The sequence below is a fragment of the Paroedura picta genome, chromosome 3, assembly GCF_049243985.1.
Source record: "Paroedura picta isolate Pp20150507F chromosome 3, Ppicta_v3.0, whole genome shotgun sequence".
Lineage (NCBI taxonomy): Eukaryota > Metazoa > Chordata > Lepidosauria > Squamata > Gekkonidae > Paroedura > Paroedura picta.
This window is the reverse complement of record NC_135371.1, coordinates 162,364,090-162,387,776: the sequence shown is the minus strand read 5'-3', so window position 1 is coordinate 162,387,776 and position 23,687 is coordinate 162,364,090. Positions and strand designations below refer to the sequence as shown.

The 23,687-nt window shown below is 50.0% G+C and overlaps 1 protein-coding gene across 1 annotated transcript in view; it reads left to right on the top strand.

The window, feature by feature from the left end:
• The window catches only part of LOC143833377 (nuclear receptor subfamily 1 group D member 1-like), a 43,540-nt gene extending 22,709 nt beyond the window's left edge, over positions 1-20,831 (top strand). The window contains exons 2-8 of the mRNA XM_077329118.1: positions 6,933-7,223; positions 8,364-8,452; positions 9,125-9,269; positions 11,313-11,830; positions 15,229-15,414; positions 16,539-16,749; positions 17,833-20,831. Coding sequence (XP_077185233.1) covers positions 6,933-7,223; positions 8,364-8,452; positions 9,125-9,269; positions 11,313-11,830; positions 15,229-15,414; positions 16,539-16,749; positions 17,833-18,029 — 1,637 coding nt within the window. The 3' untranslated portion in view covers positions 18,030-20,831. The remainder of the gene's footprint in view (positions 1-6,932; positions 7,224-8,363; positions 8,453-9,124; positions 9,270-11,312; positions 11,831-15,228; positions 15,415-16,538; positions 16,750-17,832) is intronic.
• The last annotated feature ends 2,856 nt before the right edge of the window (positions 20,832-23,687 follow it).

Here is a 23,687-nt window from a genome sequence, read left to right as displayed (position 1 = left end):
GAAGTGGCGTGATCCTGCAGAATATGGCTGAGAAGCATCGCTGCATATATGCCCGAGAGGTGAGGGGTGGGATTTAAGCAGGTCCGGGGGTAGCCAATCTGAGGCTCTCCAGATGCCCATGGACTACAATTGCCATGAGCCCCTGCCAGCAAATGGACATCTGGAGGGCCGCAGTTTGACTAGCCCGATATGGACCATATATGGTCCTGTCGCTCAGTAAATGTTTGACACATTTAAAAACTATATTAAAATTAATGAACTCCCACCCATTCAGGGAGCCTTTCCAGGGCCATCAAGAACCCCCCCCCCCCCCGGGTTTCACAAAACCCTGGTTGAGAAAGCCTGCTGTGGGGTTTTCAAGGCAGGAGCTGTTCGGAGGGGAATTGTCATTGTCTGCATTTACCAGGTGGTCTCCCATCCAAATATTAATCAGGGCTAGAGAGTCCAGCCCCTCAGGTGGGACCTGGGGATCCCCTGGAATTACAGCTCCTCTATAATCTGTTCCCTTGGCAAAGATGGCTGCTTTGGAGAACAGGCTCCATTCTCCGCTGAGGTCCTGCCCCATCCCAAATCCTCCCACTCCTGGCTCCACCCCCAAGCCTCCAGGTGTTTCCCAGTCCTGAGCTGGCAACCTTAGGCAGGGCTGATCCAAGTCAGGGGATCTGATAGAATGATAGAGTTGGAAGGGACCTCCAGGGTCATCTAGCCCCACCCCCTCCCTGTGGAATGCAGGAAATTCACAGCTACCTGCCCACCCACCTAGACCCCAGGTGATGCCCCCCCCCCAAATTTCATTTGCAGTTTTTTAAAAAATGGAATTTGCTTTTAACTTTCTACCTGGAAAAAGCAGAATATAACTGTGATGGGTGGGGGGGGGGAAACAATTTAGCTGGAGCAGGTTGTTCCTGCTAAATTTTGCATGGTTGGAATGGGAGCTTCTTGGCTCCCCAAGCAACAGTGGCCAGACAGAGGAGCCTACCAAGGTGCCTTTGACTGAATCAGACCCTCCCCCCCCCCAGCCCTGCTTTTTCCACTGTTAGTGTCTCTCCGGCTTCCCAGGCAGGGAAGCGTCTTTCCCCAGACTTCCCTGAGGTTGCCAAGAAGAGATTCAGAGACCTCCTCCGAAAACTATGTACTGGTCCTCTTTCCCAAACATCCAGGTTTGCTTTAGGATGCTTTGGGCTGATCCTGCGTTGAGCAGGGGGTTGGACTAGATGGCCTGTATGGCCCCTTCCAACTCTATGATTCTATGATTCTATGATTCTAGGTGAAATCCAGGAGGTTTTAGTTATGTAGGAACTCGCCCCACTTGACTAGGAATCAGGCCCAGGGGGAAAACACCCCCTTAAATAGCAACATTCCTTCTCCCTAAAGAGCATATGCCCTGACCTGTATAGGCCCGATCTTGTAAGATCCCTGAAACCAAGCAGGGTGAGCCCTGGCCACGGTTTGGGTGGGAGGCTGCCAAGGAAGTTCAGGTTGCAATGGCCGACCACCTCTGAACATCTCTTGTTTACTTCCCTCGACCACAACGAAAAGAGACTCCCCTCCCGCCACTGCTTGCAGCCTCTTTAGGGTGGGCGCTAGAAGCAAGAAACCAATTAGAAGCCTGTATAGTACTGAATCAATCTTTAATTAAAAACAGCTCCCTGTGGTGTCATTAGTTTCTAAGCACATAGGCAGCCTAACGTTAGGGAGGTGTCGTGAGCCGGCTGCTGTGAGCTGCCACTGTGCCTGCAGCTTCTCACGAATTCTGTATTTATGAGAAAATCTTGGCAGAACCACCGTGATCTCGTGGTTAAGAACGGCGGCCTGTGATCTGGAGAACCGGGTTAGATTCCCCATTCCTCCTCCTCGTAAGGCCATCTGGCAGATCTTGTGCCAGTCCTAGTTCTCTCAGAGCTTTCTCAGCCCCACTTCCCGCACAGGAGAGAGGAAGGGTAGGCAAGGGTGAGCCGCTTGGAGACTCCTTTGGGTAGTAAAAAGCAGGGTACAAATAACCAGCTCTTCTCCTTCTTAAAAGATACTTCATTAAAGAAAGATTCTTGGGTAAGGGTATTCCTGTGTGAAATAGGTCTAGAGGGTTGGAAGGGTTGGGTTGTACCCTTGCAGACCAGATGTGACAAAGAAACTTTTCTCTGCCCGAAAGAGTCTCAAAGTGTCTTACAGTCACTTTCCTTCTCCTCTCCCCACAACAGACACCCTGTGAGGGAGTTGAGGCTGAGAGCCCTGATATTAGTGAAGAAGAAGAAGAGTTGGTTCTTCTATGCTGCTTTTCTCTACCCAAAGAAATCTCAAAGCGGCTTACAGTCACTTTCCCTCTCCTCTCCCCACAATAGTCACCCTCTGAGGTGGGTGAGGCTGAGAGAGCCCTGATATGACTGCTCGGTCAGAACAGCTCTATCAGTGCCATGGTGAGCCCAAGGTCACCCAGCTGGCTGCATGTAGAGGAGGGGGAATCAAACCCGGCTCACCAGATTAGAAGTCCGCGCTCCTAACCACTACACCAAGAAAGGATGAAACTCTCCAGTCACTTTTGGCCAGATGTTAAAAGGGCCCCTTGGAACTCTCTTGTGCTTTTTTGGGCTCTCAGATGAATGCTGTTCATCTAGGGGGGAAATGACGTGTATGTTGCAACCAATGTTTTGTTTTAGGATTTTACAGTTGAAGCGCCTGTGGAAACAAAATATTCAGTATGTGTTGTGTTATGCGGTTGAGGACTTTTGCAGCGGCACGTGACCCAGTGGGCTGTGGTGGTGGGGGCACTGGAATTTTAAGCTGGGGGGGGGGAGAGGACTGAGGTCAGAAGCAGGGAAATTGAGGTTAAAGGAGATCTTGTTGTCTGACTGACGCTGATTCCGTGCAAAACCAAAAAGGGAACCGAAACCCAACCTGAACAGAAGTCAGGAACTCAGAGGTTGAGCTGCAAAACAATATTAAAAAATTATTACAAATATTTATTAAACCAAGTGCACCAATAATATATTAAAAACAGTTGTTTTCACACATGTACACCAAGGCAGGTTGTCCTTCAGCCTCTTGTGAAAGGGGGGACTGTCCAGCCCTGCTACCGGTCCTAGGTGACCCTTCAGCCATGTACTTGAGGGACCGGTCAGTTATTAGATCCACCTTAGGGTGGCTGATGGTGCAAAAGTTTGAGATCTCTGGTGATCTAGATTAGCATTTTCCCGCCTTTGGGTCCTGAACTAAAGTGGGTCATGAAGCCTGTGAAAACAGATCCCGTTTGTTTGCGACTGGATTGATTTGTGCCTGCCTTTTAAAAGCAGGTCACCACCCCAAGTGAATTTGGGCTTTTAGGTCACCGTACCCTTGCAATGTATGGCTGTGAAAGTTGGACCATAAGGAAGGCCGAGCGTCAAAGAATTGAGGCTTTTGAACTCTGGTGCTGGAGAAGACTCTTGCGAGTCCCTTGGACTGCAAGGCGAACAAACCGGTCAGTCCTAGAGGAGATCAGCCCTGACTGCTCCTTAGAAGGCCAGATCCTGAAGATGAAAATCAAATACTTTGGCCACCTCATGAGAAGGAAGGACTCCCTGGAGAAGAGCCTAATGCTGGGAGCGATCGAGGGCAAAAGAAGAAGGGGACGACAGAGAATGAGGTGGCTGGATGGAGTCACTGAAGCAGTCGGTGCAAACTTAAATGGACTCCGGGGAATGGTAGAGAACAGGAAGGCCTGGAGGATGGGGTCGCGATGGGTCGGACATGATTTTGCACCTATCAACAACAACAACCCTTGGGAACCTGTCTTCTAGACCAATGGCTGACCTGCAGGGCTAGAGCTGGCCACAGAACCATTCCCTGGATTCCCCTGCAGCCCGACGGCTTGCCCAGTGGTCTTGAAATGGAATCCTCCCTCGATAAGAACCCATTTCAAGATCCAAACTGGGTCATAAGATCAGCAACGTTTGCAATTCAAACGGGCCATCCTTGGCCTCATCAGCATCACAATGCCTGTGAAAGAAAGAAAGAAAGAAAAAAGCAGTTTATTTTTGGCACATGTTTTTGAAGCCAGGGTTCTTTTTCTTTCCCCGAGTGACGATGATCAGTCCTTGCGGCGAATTAAACTCATTCTGTCACCAAAAGACGGCGAGAACGAGGCTGCGGAGATGTGTTTGCTTGGAAAGTACATCTCCTGTTGCTGATATAGGTCACATGCGGACGTGTGCGTGCGTGTGTGTGTGTGTGTGTGTGTGATGTGCAGTATGAGAGTTTCAGGCATGCAGGGGAAGGACGAGGTATGTGTGTCTTGCTAGTCTCTGTGCGATTTTCTTTACACAAGATTTTAGGGTTGGGGGCAGGAAGCGGGGGATGAGGGTAGCTGGAGGATGCTGATGGTGCATCAGGAATTTTTGGGAGGAATTTTGGGAGGAACCTAAGGCTGGGATCACAGGAGACCTGTAAGTAGGGGGTTCCTTGTCTGTCTTCTAGTGCAGCCCCACATTGGGAGTGTGTGTAGAATCTTTAGAATCATCAGGGGAGATCAGACAGCCTGGATGCCATAAAATGAGCCACTGGTTGAACATGCTTTGTCAATCACATGAGAGTCCCAAATAGATCATAGAATCATTGAGTGGGAAGGGATCCCCAGGGTCATCTAGTCCAACCCCTGCAGAATGCAGGAAATTCACAACTACCAGCCCACCCACAGTGACCCCCAACTCCTTGCCCAGTTGATGCCCTTCTGCCCACCCACTTATAATCTGCCTAAATTCACGGCTTTGAATTTCCTTGGCTGTGTTCTCAACAAGATGCATTTTGCCCTCAGGCCATGATATTATTATTTTTATTTTAATCTTGCCCTTCCATATTGCTTAGGATGGGTAACAGCATTAAAAGCGATATACAAAGGTTCAAAGTTTAAAGTTAAAGCATTTATAGAATGGATAATACCCTCCCTGCTACACGCCGAATGCCTACTTCTTGTGATCCTTCTGCTCACCTGAATATATAACCTCAATTGCAGTATGGTAGGGAGCACATCCACCCCCACATCCCAGGGCTGGAAGAATTCCCGCAAGAATGGTACATTTTGCATGCGAGAGTACCATGCGACAAATAGGGTATTCCTAAATTGATAACCTTTTGCATCAGCCACGGTCTAAAGAATATTATTTACTTTCTCCTTTTGTACCCCACCTTTCTCTCCAATGCGGAGAAAGCAGTTTACGTCGTACTCCTGTTCTCCACTGCATCCTCACACCAACCCCTGTGAGGGAGGTTAGGCTGAGAGAGTGTGACTGGCCCAAGGACACCCAGTGAGCTTTCGTGGCAGAGGTGGGGGTGCAGGCCTGACACTCTAACCCAGGGATGGCCAAACTGTGCCTCTCCAGATGTCCATGGGCTCCCATGAACCCCTTCCAGCATATTGGCAGGGGCTCATGGGAATTGTAGTCTATGGACGTCTGGAGAGCCACTGTTTGGCCACCCCTGCTCTAACCACTATGCAACACTGCCACACAGTTAATGAATCACACCCTCATGTGCTTGTGTCCTTAAGTGGCCCTAGCTGAATATGCCCCATTCTGAGCCAAAGGGATTTCTGGTTGGCATCGGCAGGATCGTCTTGTGGGGCCTTGGCCCTGCCTTTCCTTTGCGCTCTTCCCTCCTGGGATGCATTTCAGACGGCTGCCTTGGTTCGGTGGCTGTGTCTGTGTACCATCCATCTGCCCTACTTTCCCACAGCACGTGTCTCTTGGGCTGCATTTCCTGCTGTCCCCCCCCCCCTCCAGCTTTGTCCCGGAGTCGCACGGCATGTGTTCAGTCGGTCAGCGGCTTCACACCTTTGGCTGCTGACCCCCTCCCGGCCAACGCTGCGGATTAACGCCTCGCTAAAAGGAATCTTTGAGAAGGGAGTTGGAGATCTGGGGCGACAGCACCCCTGTTTGGGGCCGTTTCTCTCAATGGCTGCCTCTGGTCTCCAAAGTTTTTGGCAGGTCAGACTGTTGACACATATTTATGAGGCTTTCGGGAAAAGGGAGAGCATTTGTTTGCCCTGCCTACGAAGGACAGGAGAAGGAACTCGCTTAGCCTAGTTGGAAATCAATGAATGTTTTCACCACTGCTTTTGACAGGAGTCTGGCGCTACCTTGTAAGAGGACAGGAAGCAGATGCTGTTCAGGGAGACGACAGAATCTCTTTCCCTGGAGTTTTTCAAGGGAAAGCTGGGCAGGCACTGGAGTGAGCTTTCAGGGCCCACCGTAATAATTTCAGAGGGGTGGCCATGTTTTTCTAGGTTCCCAACTGCCAGGTGGGGCCTAGAGCTCTCCAGGAATTATAGCTGGTCTCCAGAATACGGAGAGCAGTTCTGGAGAGCACAGCAGCTTTACAGAGTGAGCTTTGTGGCATTATACCCCACTGAGGTTTTTCCTCAAGCTCCTCTCCCAAATGTCCAGGAAATTCCCAACATGGATCTAGCAACCTTAGCTCCGTTGCAGCAAAATAAAGCAGAAGTCCTGGGACCCCTTAAAGCAGAGATTCCCAACCAGGGGTCCACGGGAATGCTGAAGTGGCATGGTTTCAGTGGGTCTGGGATGTCTTCTCTGCTCTTAGGGTCATTCCGCACAGATTCTTTGTAGCAGGAGTGTGGCAAATTGAAATCGCTACAAAAATGCGGTTATGCACAACGTCGTAGACACTGCCACACTCCTGAAACCGATCCGCAAAAAGCGCTTTGTTGTAGCGCTTTCAGGGAAATGCTTTCACTCATTTTCACAAGAAGACCCATTGCTTTCACTCATTTTCTGCAAATGACCCATTATTTTCACTCAGTTTCCACAAGATGACCCATTGTTTTCACTCGTTGCCCACAAGACAACCCCTGGCTCTTGCTTGTTTCTAAACACTTGTCAGAATCAAACTTCCCGGTGGAATTCACGGTTCCTGCTCTGACCCTTTCCCTTCTCTACCCGCAGGTGGCGTAATCCTGTACGTGGGCTCCACTGCAGGCTCCAGCCCCACCCCGGGCAGCCCACCCAGTGGATACCTGGTGCCTTCGCCCCAACACTCCCTGCCCTCCTCCCTGGAAGAGCTGACGCTTACCGAGATCGGGGCCATCAAGCCGCAGACAGCCAGCTCGCCCTCCTCACCCAAGGTAGCCTTCCAGTTCCCCGAGGCCGTTCGGTACTCCAACAAAGGCCCCTCGCCTCCGACGCAGAGCAGAGTGCCCGCTGCCAAACAGAACGGAGCCACCAGCACCTTTACCAGTAAGTGACCGGCCATCCGTCACCTTCTTTGTTTGTTTTGGGTGTGTGTGTGGTGGGGGGGACACAAGCCTCTGGCAAGGGCTAAAAACCAAATCCCACAAATCTGCCCTTGCGTAGGAATGTGGTTGGTCACGGTAGGGACCGTGAATTTCCAGCAAGGATGTCCTGGCTTCAGATCTCACTGCAAGGAAGGGGCCAGTGGCTCAGTGTTAGAGCAGTTGGCAGACAGAAGGCCCCAATTTCCTTCCCTGGCACCTCCAAGCTGAAAGGACCAGGTAAATCGGGGACGCAAAAGAGTTCAGCCTGAATCTTTGGAGAGCCGCTGCTATTTCGAATAGACAAGACTCTCCTCGGTGGTCCAAGGGTCTGATTTGGCACGAGGCAGTTTTGTGTGTTCAAATCACAAGTCTTTCCCCCTGTCTGCGACAAACGGCCTGCCTCGCAAGGTCGTTGTGTGGATTATAGGACAATAATGTCTGTTCCGTGCTTTGAACATACTGAAGGACTGTGATTTTCCCTGCTGCCCATCGCTGCTTCCCACTTGCCCAGTTAATTACTGAAAATTGCCTACTGGTATGCTCTGCAGCTACTGTTTTCTGCAGTGAGAAAGCCCTGGCCCTGATTGAGGCCAATCTTGCCTCTTTTGGGCTGGGGGTCCTTGTGGAGATATAAATATACTGGTAAACAAAGGTGCATGAGCCTCTTGTGGCGCAGAGTGGTAAGGCAGCAGACATGCAGTCTGAAAGCTTTGCCCATGAGGCTGGGAGTTCAATCCCAGCAGCCGGCTCAAGGTTGACTCAGCCTTCCATCCTTCCGAGGTGGGTAAAATGAGGACCCAGCTTGCTGGGGGGTAAACGGTAATGACTGGGGAAGGCACTGGCAAACCACCCCGTATTGAGTCTGCCATGAAAACGCTGGAGGGTGTCACCCCAAGGGTCAGACATGACCCGGTGCTTGCACAGGGGATACCTTTACCTTTTAAACAAAGGTGCATAAGCAGAAAGAAGAGCCTTGCTTGGCCAGGCCAGTTGGCTGCTCTGAAGATGCTTCAGTTATCTCAGGAGTCCCCCTTGGGCCCAGCACGGAGCTGCACAAGCCCAGAGTGGAGAGTTACTTACAGTTTTCCTCTTCCGTCAACAGAGACCGGAGGGATGGTGCTCCTCTGCAAGGTTTGCGGTGATATCGCTTCCGGCTTCCATTACGGTGTCCACGCCTGTGAAGGATGCAAGGTGAGTTTGGCTGCCAGAGGAGGATAGTGGTGGGAAGAAAAATGGGCAATGGGGGACAGCAACAGGTATTTCGAAGGTGTGTCCTGGTACCTGGAGAAGCCAACGTTCTACTTCACTGCATCCTGCATCCTGCAGATCTCCCCAAAATTGAGCTCCTGCAAGACAGGGGACCCTTAGGGGCAGCATGGGAGGTGAACTGGCAGGGTCTGCAGCAGGAAGAGGGAAATGACGGCACTTAAATCCCTCTCAATCCCTGGCATCTCGTTGAAAGGACCAGGCAGTAGGGGACGTGAAAGACCCTTACCAGGGTCCCTAGGGAACTGATGGTGTGCTTTGATTCAAGACAGCTTCCTGTGTGTTCATGTGTGAGGGTGAACACCCTCCACATGCCGATGGAAAAGCCAAGTCCCCAGCATTCTGCCTCTCTTTAGCAGTCAAGCCAGGCAGGGCTGAAGCACGTCTTGTTACTTCACTGGTCATCTGAGCACATGCAGAGTTCTGAATATCCACAATTCGGTCCTCCGCTGATCTAGAAGGGAGCCAGGGTTCCGAGCCGGAAGCTTTCTCCTCGGCTTAAGGCTTTGGCAGTCCTTAAAACTGAAATGGAAACGTACTCTTGCAGCTTCCCAGCTCCCACCTGCTAAATCAATTCCTCCCTGTTCTGCTCGCCAGGGGTTCTTCCGCCGGAGCATCCAGCAGAACATCAACTACAAGATGTGCGTGAAGAACGAAAACTGCATGATCATGCGGATGAATCGCAACCGTTGTCAGCATTGCCGCTTCAAGAAGTGTCTGGCAGTGGGCATGTCGAGGGACGGTGAGTATCTGAACAGAGCCAGGGACGGACGTTGGCCAGTTCTCTCTTGCTCCGGAGGGATGGACCAGAACCAATGGGATGAAATTAATTCGAAAGAAATTCCGTCTCAACCTCCGGAAGAAGTTCCTGACAATCCGAGCGGTTCCTCAGGCTTCTTTGGGAGGTGGTGGGTTCTCCATCTTTGGACATTTTAAAATAGAGGCTGGACAGCTATCTGATGGAGAGGCTGATTCTGTGAAGGTTCAAGGGGGTGGCAGGTGACAGTGGATGAGTGATAGGGTTGTGAGTGTCCTGCATGGTGCGGGGGTTGGACTAGATGACCCAGGAGGTCCCTTCCAACTCTATGATTCCATGATTCTAGGGCAAATGCCATACTAAGATTTTCCTCCAACACGGGTAGCATGACATGATGTCCGATGGGGACACATCTTATCTGACACTCTCTGTTTCTCCTTTATTCCAGAGAAGGTGTAGATTTCAAGTTCTCTGGAATATATAGGGAGGCCGGGGGTGGCGCATCCAGATAGATGACTCCTCGGAGTCACCCATGAGAGGGGAAGCTTAAGTTCTTCCTCTCAACGTTTAATTTTTTTTTCCTATCAAGCTGTACTATGGCATGAACTATAGCAGGAAACCCTGCAGTGTTCATTGAGAGCCATAAATTCATGTAGGAGCTCCGGTGGCTCTTTGCAAATTGGAGTTCACTGAGTGACTCTGGTGACTTGCGTTTCTGCTGTGTTTTGTGAGGAGGAGCACAACTGCCTTACTGGCATCTGATAGCAAGAATGCTCCCTCTTCCTTAAATACCTGGGAAGGAGGGGTGGGAGAAGGGCAAGAAGGATCGAGACTCTTACCCGAGGCGCACAATTACCGGGAAAGCTCGAAGGCAGAAACCTTTGAATAGCTGCTGCTCTTGGTGTCCTCTGACTGGGCAGAACGTCATGAAATCCTGGGCTGATGAATGGGAACCTTGGTCTGAGTTATGCTTCCGAGCCAGGATTTCCAGAGCAATGGAGAAGGAGGGGGAGGGAGAGCCACTCTAGGGCCGAGAGCAAGCGGTCCAGCCTTTGATTAATGGTCCCGGCTTCTCTTCTGAGTACATGATGGATTTACCCAGAAGCTTGAGAAGCGGGTTGCTAATTTCGGCTTTTCCAGAGGCTCCTTGGATTTTGCAGCCAGCCCTTTCTACTTCGGGCAGAGCGACGTCAAAACGAGACGCTCACATCAACCCCGAGATGCAAAACCATCCCCAAGGGACTGCGGGACGCCTGTCTCATGCTGCAGCGTACCTGATCTGAGCACCAACCAATCCGATCTCTCGGTTGACGCCAAGGGCGTTGAAAGGTCATGCAGCCTCCTCTCACCTGCTGGGAGGTCTTCGGGCCACAGGGCTGCTAGAGCCTAGTGGAATAACGAAGGGGAGAAATTTGGCCGGTGCTCTTACTCCTAGGGCAGGAGTAGCCAAACGGTGACTCTTCAGATGCCCATAGACTACAATTCCCATGAGCCCCTGCCAGCATATTGGCAGGGGCTCATGGGAATTGTAGTCTATGGACATCTGGAGAGCCACTGTTCAGCCACCCCTGCTCTAACCACTATACCATACCGCCTGTCCATGCACGGCTAATGAATCACGCCCTCATGTGCTTGTGTCCTTAAGGGGCCCTAGCTGGATAAGCCCCATCCTGAGCCAAAGGGATTTCTGGTTGGCATCGGCAGGATCGTCTTGTGGGGCCTTGGCCCTGCCTTTCCCTTGCGCTCTTCCCTCCTGGGATGCAGTTCAGACGACTGCCTTGGTTCGGTGGCTGCGTCAGATGCCTATGGACTACAATTCCCATGAGTCCCATGGACTAAAATTCTCCCAGGGTGTGTGCTGGCCGGGGCTCGTGGGAATTGTAGTCCATGGGCATCTGGAGAGTCACAGTTCAGCCACCCACGTCCTAGGGTGTGAAAAAAGTCAGGCTTGCCCCTGCTCCCCTTCACTGAAGTCCTCCCCAGTGGTGCTCACGTTCCCCTCCCCTTCTGTCTCCTTTCCTCCTGCAGCCGTGCGCTTTGGGCGCATCCCCAAGAGGGAGAAGCAGCGTCTGCTCGACGAGATGCAGAGTTACATGAACAGCTTGAACGAGGCCCCCATGGACGTGGGCCTCAGCCCCGAGGCGGACGCCCCGCCCAGCCCCAGCGTCCAGGAAGAGGAGGCGATCAATGCCATCTCGAGGGCCTACCACGAAATCTTTGTGAGCGGGCAAGACCGCCTGGGCAAGCGCGGGGGGACTCCGGGGGCCGAGGCTTGTCCCCTGACCAACTACAACGACCAGCAGCTCAACAACTCCTACGGCTACGGGCAGTACGAGTCGGCCACCTTGCGTCTGTCCAGCTACGGCCCCCAGGAATCGCCCGGTTACGTGGACAACAGTCCCCGCGGCTTCGGCAACGAGATATTCCAGGCCCAGCAGGCCGGCTACCTGCAGAACACTGGCCGTTACCCGGCCTTTGACTATGGCTACCCCGAGACCAACGCCCAGAGGGGCTGCCCCTGGCGGGGGACAACCAGCAGAGGCATCGTAAGTACCTGGACAGGGGGGAGAATTTGATATCAGGGCTCTCTCAGCCTCACCCACGTCACAGGATGTTTTTTGTGGGGAGAGGAAAGGGAAGGCAGGAATATCAGGGCTCTCTCAGCCTCCCCTCCCTCACAGGGTGTCTGTTATGGGGAGAGGAAAGGGAAGGCAGGAATATCAGGGCTCTCTCAGCCTCACCTCCCTCACAGGGTGTCTGTTATGGGGAGAGGAAAGGGAAGGCAGGAATATCAGGGCTCTCTCAGCCTCACCTCCCTCACAGGGTGTCTGTTGTGGGGAGAGGAAAGGGAAGGCAGGAATATCAGGGCTCTCTCAGCCTCCCCTCCCTCACAGGGTGTCTGTTGTGGGGAGAGGAAAGGGAAGGCAGGAATATCAGGGCTCTCTCAGCGTCCCCTCCCTCACAGGGTGTCTGTTGTGGGGAGAGGAAAGGAAAGGCGACTGTAAGCCGCTTTGAGACACCTTCGGGTAGAGAAAAGCAGCCTATAAGAACCAACTCTTCTTTTTCCTATGGCACATTGGGACAGCTGCTGACGTTTAGGCCGTTTGTGGCCCCTGAGGGTTTAGCAAGGCATTCATGGCGAGAAGCCAGGATGGTTGCTCGATCCTCCATGTTCAAAAAGAGCACATCTCCGATTCCTCTCAGGCCCAAGCAGGGAGATGACGCTCTCTCTCCGCCTTGCCCTGTGTATGAATTCCTACAGAAATCTCTGTCGATGTGCGTGGTGAGGGGCCAAGCAACCTGAAAAGGGGACGTTGATACGGTTTCTGACTGGAGCCACATCATGTCTGGTTTTAAAAATGAGAGCTCCGTATTGAGCTGCTGTTTAGGAAATCCCGCACATCAAGAAATGGGGCCCAGATCTGCTGCAGGAGAGCTCGGACTCAAAACGTTAGCAAAGCTCTGTGCTCCCCCTGCTGTTTCTTGGAGGTACAGCAGCCCTTTCCCCTGTCCAGTCATGGCTGACTTATGGAGAGCCAGTGGCTTGGCTCTGCATTGCGACCCTTAGAGGTCTCCCTTCCAGTACTAACCAGGACCGACCCTGCTTAGCTTCAGAGATCTGACAAGGTCAGGCTAGGCTGGGCAACCCAGGTAGTATTTAGTGCATGTGTGGAAAAATTGCATCGGAGAGACCTCTGAAGCTCATAATGCAGCTGCCTTAATTTGTCCTGAAAGGAGGGGTATAAGTACTATCTTAAAGGCGGACATTTGGGAAGAAATGGGAGCTGAGTATTGGGCAGGAGTTGCTATTGGAATCCCCCTCCGGCTGGGTGAATCTGAGGGTTACGCTGGTTTTATACCACTTTAACTCTCATGGCTTCCCTCGGAGAATCCGTGCAATTGGGGGAGCTGCTGAGGAGATTTTGTTGGGTTGGGTTCTTTAGCTGCCCCTCACCGAGGTGAGGGAACTAGTTCTTAAACCAGACAGTTGAACCTGCAATGCAGAATCTGCCTTGAGGTATTATAAGCAGGGCACTGATCTTCCTAACTGAAGAAATATGAAATTAGTGACCGTGTCAGTGTGAAACCTTGGTATGACTGATTGTACACAGTAAATCTGCGAGCCATTAAATCTTTACTGCAGCCATGGTGGGCTTTAATTTGAAGCAGGGACCGAAAATTTGAGTGCCAGGCCTTTCCACTGAAGGGCCTGAGAATGAATAAATATGAGAGGGTCTCTGAGCATGCACAAAGTATTTATCCCTTATCTGCTGGTGGACAGCCATTGCCTTAATTTAGATGCCTAGTTTAAAGGGTGCCACTTCAAGGCCATTTGTGGCTTGGAACCTTTATTTTAAGAAACGACTCTCTTGAATTTGGGCAGTTAAATTGCAAGGTTTAATTTGGATTAGTAATTTTTAAAACGTTAACATTTATTTTACTGCAAAACAGAAAAAAGAAATTAAAAATTAACAAGATGTAACAACAGTGGTGCCAAGTCCACAGAGAAGCACCTATAAAAGTCTTCCAAATATCTGAAAATAAGTCTGCGTATAATTATTGTCTATATGCCATATGTTCAAAGGTCGATATGGTAAACAGTTACATCTCTGGTGTTGTAACGTAAGTCATTTAGCAACAGTTTGAGCACAGAGGACTTATTTTCACCGAACCTCAGTTAATCTTCAGGAGACTAGTTTAAAAGTACATAAACATCCTCAAGATCAATTAACATCCTAATACAAAAGTGATATGAGTAATCACTTACTCAAAGACAGACTGAATAACTGGACAGGCCCTACGCTCATGTTTAACAGCTGTGTCTTCTAAATTAGAGCACCAACAATTAAACACGTTACTTAGACCTTTACTAAAAAGGCTCCATGGTGTCTAGTGTATCCTAAACATATATTTTTTTGAAGTAGAAAAGACACTTGTTCTTTTCCGCCGCTGCAGGCAGACTTACATGGTTACCAAACTTGATCTATAATTTTTTGCAGAATAAGCCACAGTTTAAAGTCCACCAAAACAACAGCTGTAGGATTTAGGGCCCTATTCCATTGCTTTGACAAAACAGGGCAATCTTAATCTTTACTCCATTCGTTTCTGAGACTTTCCATATCCAATTTATTTATTAATTGACATAAAATTCATTCATTAACTGATTCATTTATTTAGGGGTGTGCTTTTTTAGGTCGCGCCCCTCTTCAGCAATGGTCTCAGGGCGACTAACATCATTAAAATCAAATACAAATATTCCTAAAAATTTATCAACCCCTTACAAATTAAATTAGAACCACCCTGGTTCAGGTGGAAGGGGTAAAGTGCAGATAGGGGGCCCATTCATTCCACACTTGGTGGAAGAGGGTCGTTTAATTTGCCAGTTCCAAAAAGGCCCTGTTGGCAGCTCATTCCCAGACTTATAAGTCAATCTTTTAGGTTTCGTTTTCTGCCTTGATTCAACGAGAGTTTTCAAGATGCAAGGGGGATTCTGAAATACTTTGTGCAGGCAGGGCCATATTTAGGTCCCAGCAGATGTTGCAGTTGTAAATATAACAGAGGCTCAATTTGGATTATGTCACATGCCCCGGGGAAAATGGTTTTTGATAAACAAGCAGGTCAACAAACAGTCCGGTTTGCCTGTATCATGTTCTGTGGCAGTTCTCCTCGCAAGGCAAAACTCAGAGCCCTGGGCCTATTCCGCACACAATAGATAAAGCACTTTCAATGCACTTTCGAAGTAGATTTTCCTGTTCCGCACAGAAAAATCCAGTTGCCAGAGCACATTGAAAGTGCATTATCCTATGTGTGCGGAATGGGCCCTGGTTAGAAACTCTGCAGTTTATTGAGAACGTGGAATCCCACTAGGATGGTTCTGATTTTTCCTAGAAGCTGTACCCCTGCTGACCTAAACCGTCCCTGTCTGTCTCCCCGTTCCCTGCAGGCATGCCCCCTGAACGCCATCCCCTACTGCAGCAACGGCAAGAGCAGCCAGCAGGTGTGGGAGGAGTTTTCGCAGTGCTTCACGCCGGCCGTCAAGGAGGTGGTGGAGTTTGCCAAGAGCATCCCGGGCTTCCAGTCGCTCTGCCAGCAGGACCAAGTGATGCTGCTGAAAGCCGGCACCTTCCAGGTCAGTCGGCCCGTCATCCTTGCTGCACGTTCTTCTGACATTCTGGATAACGCCACTTCTGTGAGGACCGTACCTTACGGGAATCCAGCTAACTGACATACTGTGGACAAAGATTAAAGTTTTCCGAAGGGCCACTTTGGGGATAGGCAAGGTGGGGTGGGGTTCCCAGGTAGGGTAGCAAAAGATACTGATTTGGAGGACTTGCTTCCTTCACAAGGACTAGAGACTTCATTCCCCTCCCCCTTTATAAATGAAAATGTTCATTAAAATGAGAATAATTTGTCAATGGGTCAAGTATCCCAAGCTTTTGCAGATTCACTTTCTTAAGAAAGTAAGCAAAGCCCTGCTGGATCAGACTAAAGGTCTTCTAGTCGAGCATCCAGCCAGTTCCTCCAGAGGGCCAACAAAAGGGCCAAGAGGCCGAGCCCTTCCCCTGATGTTGCCTCCTGGCTCTGGGTTCGGAGTCTTAGTGCCTCTGAATGTGGAGCTCGCCCTCAGCCACCATGGCTAGTGCCCCTTGATAGACCTCGCCTCCATGAATCTGCCCATGTTGATGGTGATGTCAGCCAGTCAGTTGAGTCTGATGCTTGGCGACACCATGGCTCAGCTGTTGCCACGGTTTCTGATCTTGCACTGCTTCTTTTAGTTGCGTCACATTCTCTCTCAGCCTCACCTCTGTCACAGGATGTCTGTTGTGGGGAGAGGAAAGGGAAGATGATTGTAAGCCACTTTGAGACTCCTTTGGGTAGAGAAAAGTGGCATAGAAGAACCAACTTCTTCAGTAATATCAGGGCTCTCTCAGCCTCACCTCCCTCACAGGGTGCTTGTTGTGGGGAGAGGAAAGGGAAGATGATTGTAAGCCATTTTGAGACTCCTTCGGGTAGGGAAAAGCAGCATATAAGAGCCAACTCTTCTTCTTCGTCAGTAATATCAGGGCTCTCAGCCTCACAGGGTGTCTGTTGTGGGGAGAGGAATGGGAAGGTGATTATAAGCCACCTTGAGACTCCTTTGGGTAGGGAAAAGCAGCATATAAGAACCAACTCCTCCTCTTCTTCTAAAATGGTGCCACCGTTTGTTGACGTTGACAGTCTCTCACAGTTTCTCTGCCTCTTCTCCCTCCCCAGGTGCTGATGGTGCGCTTCTCCTCCCTGTTCAACCCCAAGGAGAAAGTGGTGACCTTCCTGAGTGGGGAGACGTACTCTCTCTGCAGCCTCCGCACCATGGGGATGGGATCCCTGCTGGACGCCATGTTTGAGTTCAGCGAGAAACTCAGCTCCCTGGGCTTGGATGCCCAGGAAATGGCTCTGTTCATGGCCGTGGTGCTTGTCTCCGCAGGTAGGCGTTGGCTCTATCATGGTGCCACAATCAGGCCGGGGCTTGGGTGGTGAGAATGATGCATTCGATCCTAGGCAGGTGTTTCAGTGGCTTTCATGGCTCTCCAGAGATCCATGGACTACAGTTCCCATGAGCTCCTGCCAGCACATGCATTAATGGCATTCTGGGAACCCTTGCTAGCCAGTGGGAGTAGATTTAGCTGAGCCAGGGGCACCTTTGAGGTTTCCTGTGCTAGTGTGGTGTGGTGGTTAAGACAGATCTGAGGCTCTTGGGTTCGAATCCCCACTTGCGCCATGGAGGGAAATTGGGTGACCTTGGGTTAGTCATGCTTTGTCAGCCTAGCCTACCTCTCTGAATGTTTGAGAGATAAACTGTAGGGCAGGAATGTGATGTAGGCCGCCTTGGGTCCCCATTGGGAGAAAGGTGGAATACCAGTGGAGCAAATAAACTGAAGTGGAACATTTGAAGTCATTGGTTCGGACAGCTGCTGTTCCCCTGGTTTTGTTTTATTTCTACTTTCTCAGGCTGGATAGCTTTGACTTATTTTAGGGCAGGTTCCGATTGTAATCTGCCTTGAACACTTCCAATAAAGAGGAGCTGCAAATATAATGAATCAATTTTTTAAAAAAGGCAAGATTGGGTCTCTGAAATTTGATATTAGTTGTCTAGTAAATAGCATAGCTCTTTCAGTTTCCCAATGAGCCTCTTGTGGCGCAGAGTGGTAAGGCAGCCGTCTGACAGCTCTGCCCATGAGGCTGGGAGTTCAATCCCAGCAGGCGGCTCAAGGTTGACTCAGCCTTCCATCCTTCCGAGGTCGGTAAAATGAGTACCCAGCTTGCTGGGGGGTAAACGGTAATGACTGGGGAAGGCACTGGCAAACCACCCCCGTATTGAGTCTGCCATGAAAATGCTGGAGGGCGTCACCCCAAGGGTCAGACATGACTCGGTGCTTGCACAGGGGATACCTTTACCTTTACCTTCAGTTTCCTGCGGAATATTTTTTCTTTTCTGGGGAAGCACTCGTAGAAAACTGCCTCATTGTCCACACCTTTCCCGTTCTAACCTCTTTGTTCCGGTCCGCAGATCGCTCCGGCATTTCTGATGTGGATGCCGTCGAAATCCTCCAGGAGACTTTAATACGGGCCCTGAGAACTCTAGTAACCAAAAAGCACCCGGACGACTCCACGCTCTTCCCCAAGCTGCTTCTCCGGCTCCCTGACCTGAGGACCCTCAACAACCAGCACTCAGAGAAACTCCTAGCCTTCCGGATCAACCCCTAAGCCCCGTCGACCGAGTCAGCCTCTTAAACCCAAGGAGACGCGGGAGGGTATAAGTACGGCGTAACAACCGAATCAAACAAGACTGGACTAAATTTTGCTCTTTGAAAGAAGGCGACGGCAGGAGAGGAGCAGAAGGGATCCGGCAAGGGCGGGGAGCCCGTCGTCCATCACAGCTGGGATCTGCTACAGCAGATCCCTCCCCGGTGAGGCGATCCGATGCAGGAGGAAGAGCCGCGTCGCCCGGACGGCGCTCTCCGGGGGCCCTGGGTGGATTGAAGATCATTTCTTTGCTAGAGGAGGTCAAGCAAATGAACCGGACATGCATTGTACTGTTTTGTTTCTAAATGTGCGTTTTATATATGCACCGTTTCCCTCCCACCCCCTCCATGATATTGTCTTGAGGTTCTATTCTGTATATATAAAGACAAGGAGAGTATTGTACATAGTAGTATCGGTCGGTAGCTCTCGGGACGTGAAAGCCTTTAGTTCCCTTCCTTAAGCTGCATGCCACCCTAGCCCCAAGGCGTCTTTGGACTTTGTTCCCTGGAGAAGGAGTAGCCTGCATGGAGGTGGGGGCTAGGTCTTAAAAAAAAACCCGTTCAGTATATACCGCAGATTTTGCTGGATAACGTAACTGCAGAGCAAAAGTAGAACGACACAAACTAGCCCGTTTCTACCACCCCTTCCCGAGCGAGCAAACGGGGCCACATCCTTGTTTTATTTTTGTCTCGTCCGATGTGGGTAACTCTGTAATGTATATTTTGTAAAACGTCTCAAAGCCACACGAGGAACTTTCACCAGTACGTAGACAGAACTGCACTGAAGAGGGGAGTGGTGATGCCTGATGAGGTTTGGGGCTGGTTTCTCGGCAAGGCCGTTCAAACGGAAGGCAAGCACAAGTTGGGGGCTCCGGGGGGGCGGGGCGGGGCGGGAGACGGTCTCAAGGAGCCAGGAATTCCTTCCCTGTCGAGGAAGGTCGAGAGAGACAGGGAAAGGTTAGCGAAGCCTTGGGGAAGAAAGGGCTAAGCAAAGGAAGACAAGCACTCCTAAATACCTTTCTGTCCAACCTCGCTGGTTCCCTCTGTGTAATGGTGCTCTCCCCTCCCGGTAAGTTTAAAGTTGTGAATATCCCTTTCCAAATTTCCAGTGTATGGCTTCCCATGGCTTCCCATGCCGGGGTTCCCCAGCATGTTGGGGTACATGGGCACCATGTACCTGCCAGTAGTCCCCATGGCGGCTGTTGAGCTTCTCAAAAAGTGGGTGGGGCCATTGTGAAGCAGGGCTTGTTATTGGTTGCCCTCATTTGAATGAAAGGGGTTTCCCACAGTAGGATCAGGAGGATGGGGAGGCACCTGGGCTTTCCTTGGCCAATATATGGTTCCATTCTCCCTTTGGGCTTTCCTTCTTCCTAGGAGGTGTGAGAAGCCCTGGTTCCAGCTTCCCCTGTTCCCCAAACTTGAGATTATGTCTAACTCTGCACTTAAAAATTAACCGGATTCTGTGCCAAGAAATGCAAAAATCTGCAACCTGAATAAGTTATGCAAATGAAACAAAAAATGTCATTAATTTGCACAGTTTAATTCCACGTCTGCTAGCTGTGGAATTAGGGACACCTGGAAGACTCGGGAAGCCGTGCCAAGCCCTGAAGCTCGACCCGCTGATCTCTGGGAGTTCTGCTTCTGGGTTCCCGAGGCCCAAATTCCAAATGACGGTGGCAGACCAGTGTCTTCCAGCAGAGAAGAGGTTTCCTTTCTGAAAGAAAGAAAGGCTTTTCTCCAGTTGGAAAGTCATTTCCTATTGGTGGATGTCCTTTCTGTTGGGGAAAACTTAGCAGAAGGGAGCCATGGAATCTATTCTCACATTTGGGACATCATAAGGGATGTCATTTGCCTATGATTGGCAGGCCACCAAAGCTCCTCCCCCCCCTCCCCTAGTGGGGAAATGGCAGTAACCTTCCAAACCTGGGAGTGACTTTAATGTGTCAAGCGACGCTCTAGGAATCCTCCCAGGACCAAAGAGATCAGGGCGATCCTAGAACGTCACGTGACACAGCCACGTCAATTCTGGTCTGAGAAGCGACTTTGATGCGTTAAGTGCTGCTGATTTTGGCAGCTCCTCAATTGCCATCGAGGACTGGCAGGCTTAAACGTGGTACACCTACAGGCACAGGGATTCCGTGTAACCCTGACTACTAAGCATCCTAGTAACGTGTTTTCCCTGCCTCCTTGGTCCCTCGGTCTGTGTGATTTTGGAAGAAGGACCCCCAAACGCTTCCCCCTTTTTTTGAATTCGCAAGGGAGGGGACCAAGCGGGAAGCATGGACTCCCATCTTCTCTCCGGTGGGATCCCGGTTTGGGCATGGCCTGGTTCTCTGCATTGATACATATCAGGTGTTCACATTACCATGTACAGGAGACGTCATGGCATGTACGGTCACCCTCCTGTGTGCATGATATAAGGATGTTGTTTTTTTGGGGCAGGGTGGGAAGGACACTGCTGCTGCCGCCGCTGCTGCTGTTTGCTTTGAAATGAAACCAAACATTGCACTTTTCTTAGAAATCTAAAAGGGGAAAAGGTATGAGAAATATATATATATATATATAAAAGAGAGAGAATTCCCTCCTTAATGTGGAGTATATTTGCTGCAAAATAAAGGAAAATAGAGAGGTCTTTATTTACTGCTGCTGGGAGTCCAAAGGCTCGCAAAAGATGCCGAAAAGAAAGAGAGAAGAGTTTATTTTTTGTCTAATATTGAAGTGCAATAAACACATTACAATAAATTTTAAAAGAACTTTGCCTCTGTCACAATTGTTGAAGACGTGGGGGCCAGGGAATGTTCAGGCGGTGGTGCAAACGGAGAGGAGGCCTGAGGACATAACAGCAGAGAATCCCTGTCGGATCCGGCTAATGGCCCATCTGGTCCAAGGCTGTGTGTCGAACAGTGGCCAAAACCCGGGGACCATCAGGGGCAACACACTCAAAATATTCTAAGTGTGCTTAGAATACGTCGCTTGGGGGTGGGGGTTCATATTGCCCTTGTGGTGGTGGTGGAAAGTGCCGTCAAGTCAAAGCTGATTTATGGTAATCCCAGAGGGTTTTCAAGGCAAGAGATGTTCACAGGTTGACTCCAGGTTACGCCCCTGGTAATTCCTTGGAGGTCTCCCATCCAAATACTGGCCAGGGGCGGCCTTGCTTAGCTTCCGAGATCTGGCAGGATCGGGCTAGCCTGAGTCAACAGAATGGAATATAGGGGTCATCATGAGGTGGCAGCCATTCTTCCTTCTCCTTCTCCTCCTTCTCCTTCTCCTTCTCCTCCTTCACCTTCCTTCCTTCCTTCCTTCCTTCCCTCTCTATACATCTATTTTCCTTCCTTCCTTCCTTCCTTCCTTCCTTCCTTCCTTCCTTCCTTCCTTCCTTCCTTCCTTCCTTCCTTCCTTCCTTCCTTCCTTCCTTCCTTCCTTCCTTCCTTCCTTCCTTCCTTCCTTCCTTCCTTCCTTCCTTCCTTCCTTCTTATTATTTGGATTTCTATACCACCACTCCTGGACTAGTGGTTTACAAGCACAACAATAAAAACACTAAAACCCTGTAAGATGGCGAGCTATACCAGCTTGCCAACAAAATACGAAATACAGAAAAGAAAGGACAAAAATTAGCATAGGTGTAAACCGTACCTACCTTTATAGAGCCTTCCTCCTCAGCTCATCCATTCCCAGTTGTGTATCTAAGCCAAGGGGCCAATGAGGGGCCCCAGTGTGTGTGTGTGTGTGTGTGTCCAGATTTCACAAAGATGGGGGAGGACCCACTCCTATTAACTTGGTATAGGAGGAAAATCACTACAAAAGTAGAAACTTCGCAAATGCCTGCAGCTAGAATTATGACAGCAGCTAGAATTATCTGCACAGCAAAATGGAAATTGGATGTCTGGCCACGCTTAGAAGAATGAGAAAATAAACTTGCCGATTATGCAGTAATGGCGAAATTAATGGCTTATTTGAGAAACTGACGATTTTTTCAAGTCTCAGGACAGAGGGAGTCTTTATTATGTAAGCAGGGGACAAAGAGTGAGAAACAGTTTTAAAACTATATAAATGTATTGCAATGCATATAAACTATTACAGTGCAGAAGCAGAAGGAGAAGTTTTGAATATAAAGATCTAAGGAAGTGGATTTTGAACAAAAAAAATGGTTTTGAATGTGAGGAATATAGTAGATATATCTATATGTTTACTCACAATGACACCTGATGAGGGCAATGGCAATCACCCCAGGGTCATCCCTTTCTTCCACATGCCCCAGAGACGTCATGTAGGGATGTGAAGGCCTCCGCATAGGCAGCTGCGGTTGACACCATGGCTCTGTAGCCATTTGCTCCAGATTGGACTCCTGCGGAACCTGGCCATGTGGTAAGGCAGTCTCCTGTACAGACACGGCCAGTTACAGCGGTAGACCCTTACCAATTCCCGGCTTCATCATGAATGGGGAAATTTGCCAGCTCTAGGAAGCAGAATTTTGCGACCTCCCATTAGCAAAACAGCCAAATTTTCCACATAATGCAACATGACAATATTCCCAATGATGGGATGGAAGAAGAGAGGACGGAGGAGACTGTGTCATTGGGCTGAACTGTAAATGAGGGAAATTGCAAGGCACAAACCCACCGAAGACACATAGTCCACTGAGGTCCTTCCCGGCCCCAAATCCTGCCCACTCCTGGCTTTACCCCCAAAATCTCCAGGTATTTATCAACCCAGAGCTGGCAAACCTATCCAGACTTCAGAGATCAGTTCCCCTGGAGAAAAGGGCTGCTTGGGAGGGCAGCATTAGACTCCCTGCCCAAATGCAACCCACTCCTGGGTTCATACCCAAAGTCTCCAGGTATTCCCCAACCCAGAGCTGGCAACCCTAGCAGAACACTCTCTTGCCACAATAGAATCAGAGTCCAGGAGCACCTTTAAGACCAACAAAGATTTATTCAGGGCGTGAGCTTTCGAGTGCAAGCACTCTTCGTCAGACGAAGAACTGACCATCATAACTGACGAAGGGTGCTTGCACTCGAAAGCTCACACCTTGAATAAATCTTTGTTGGTCTTTATTGGTGCCATGGGACTCTGATTCTATTGTGCTACTTCAGACCAACACGGCTACTCATTTGAATCAACTCTTATCAGTTCTATCTTAGTAGTTGCAATGATTGTGCCTTACCTCTAGAGGTCAGTGCAAACCACAATAATCCCCCCCTACTTAACCAGCAGGCCTACTTTGATAACTTTAAACAAAAACTTGCAGCACCAGCCAAGACTGTCTCGTTCTATGGGTCTGTCACCAATCCCTGCTGCCGGAGTAATGTAAGAAATGGGAGATTTACAGGGGGGTGCTAAAAAATCCTGGTATCCTATGCATTGGCCACTGGTCAGGTGATCTGCCCACGACGAGGATTTTTAAACACGTTGACTGCAGCGTCCACCTTTTCAAAGAAAACCGGCTGCTTCTGCATTACGCAGATGAACAAATGAGGCTGCCTTAGATAGAATCAGGCCCTTGGCTGATCTCAATCAAGGTCAGTATGTCACCTCTGATGGGCAACACATTTCTAAGCTCTCAGGGAGATCTGATCTTTTGTGTCACTTGCTCTTTTTTAACTGGAGACAGCAGGCTTTG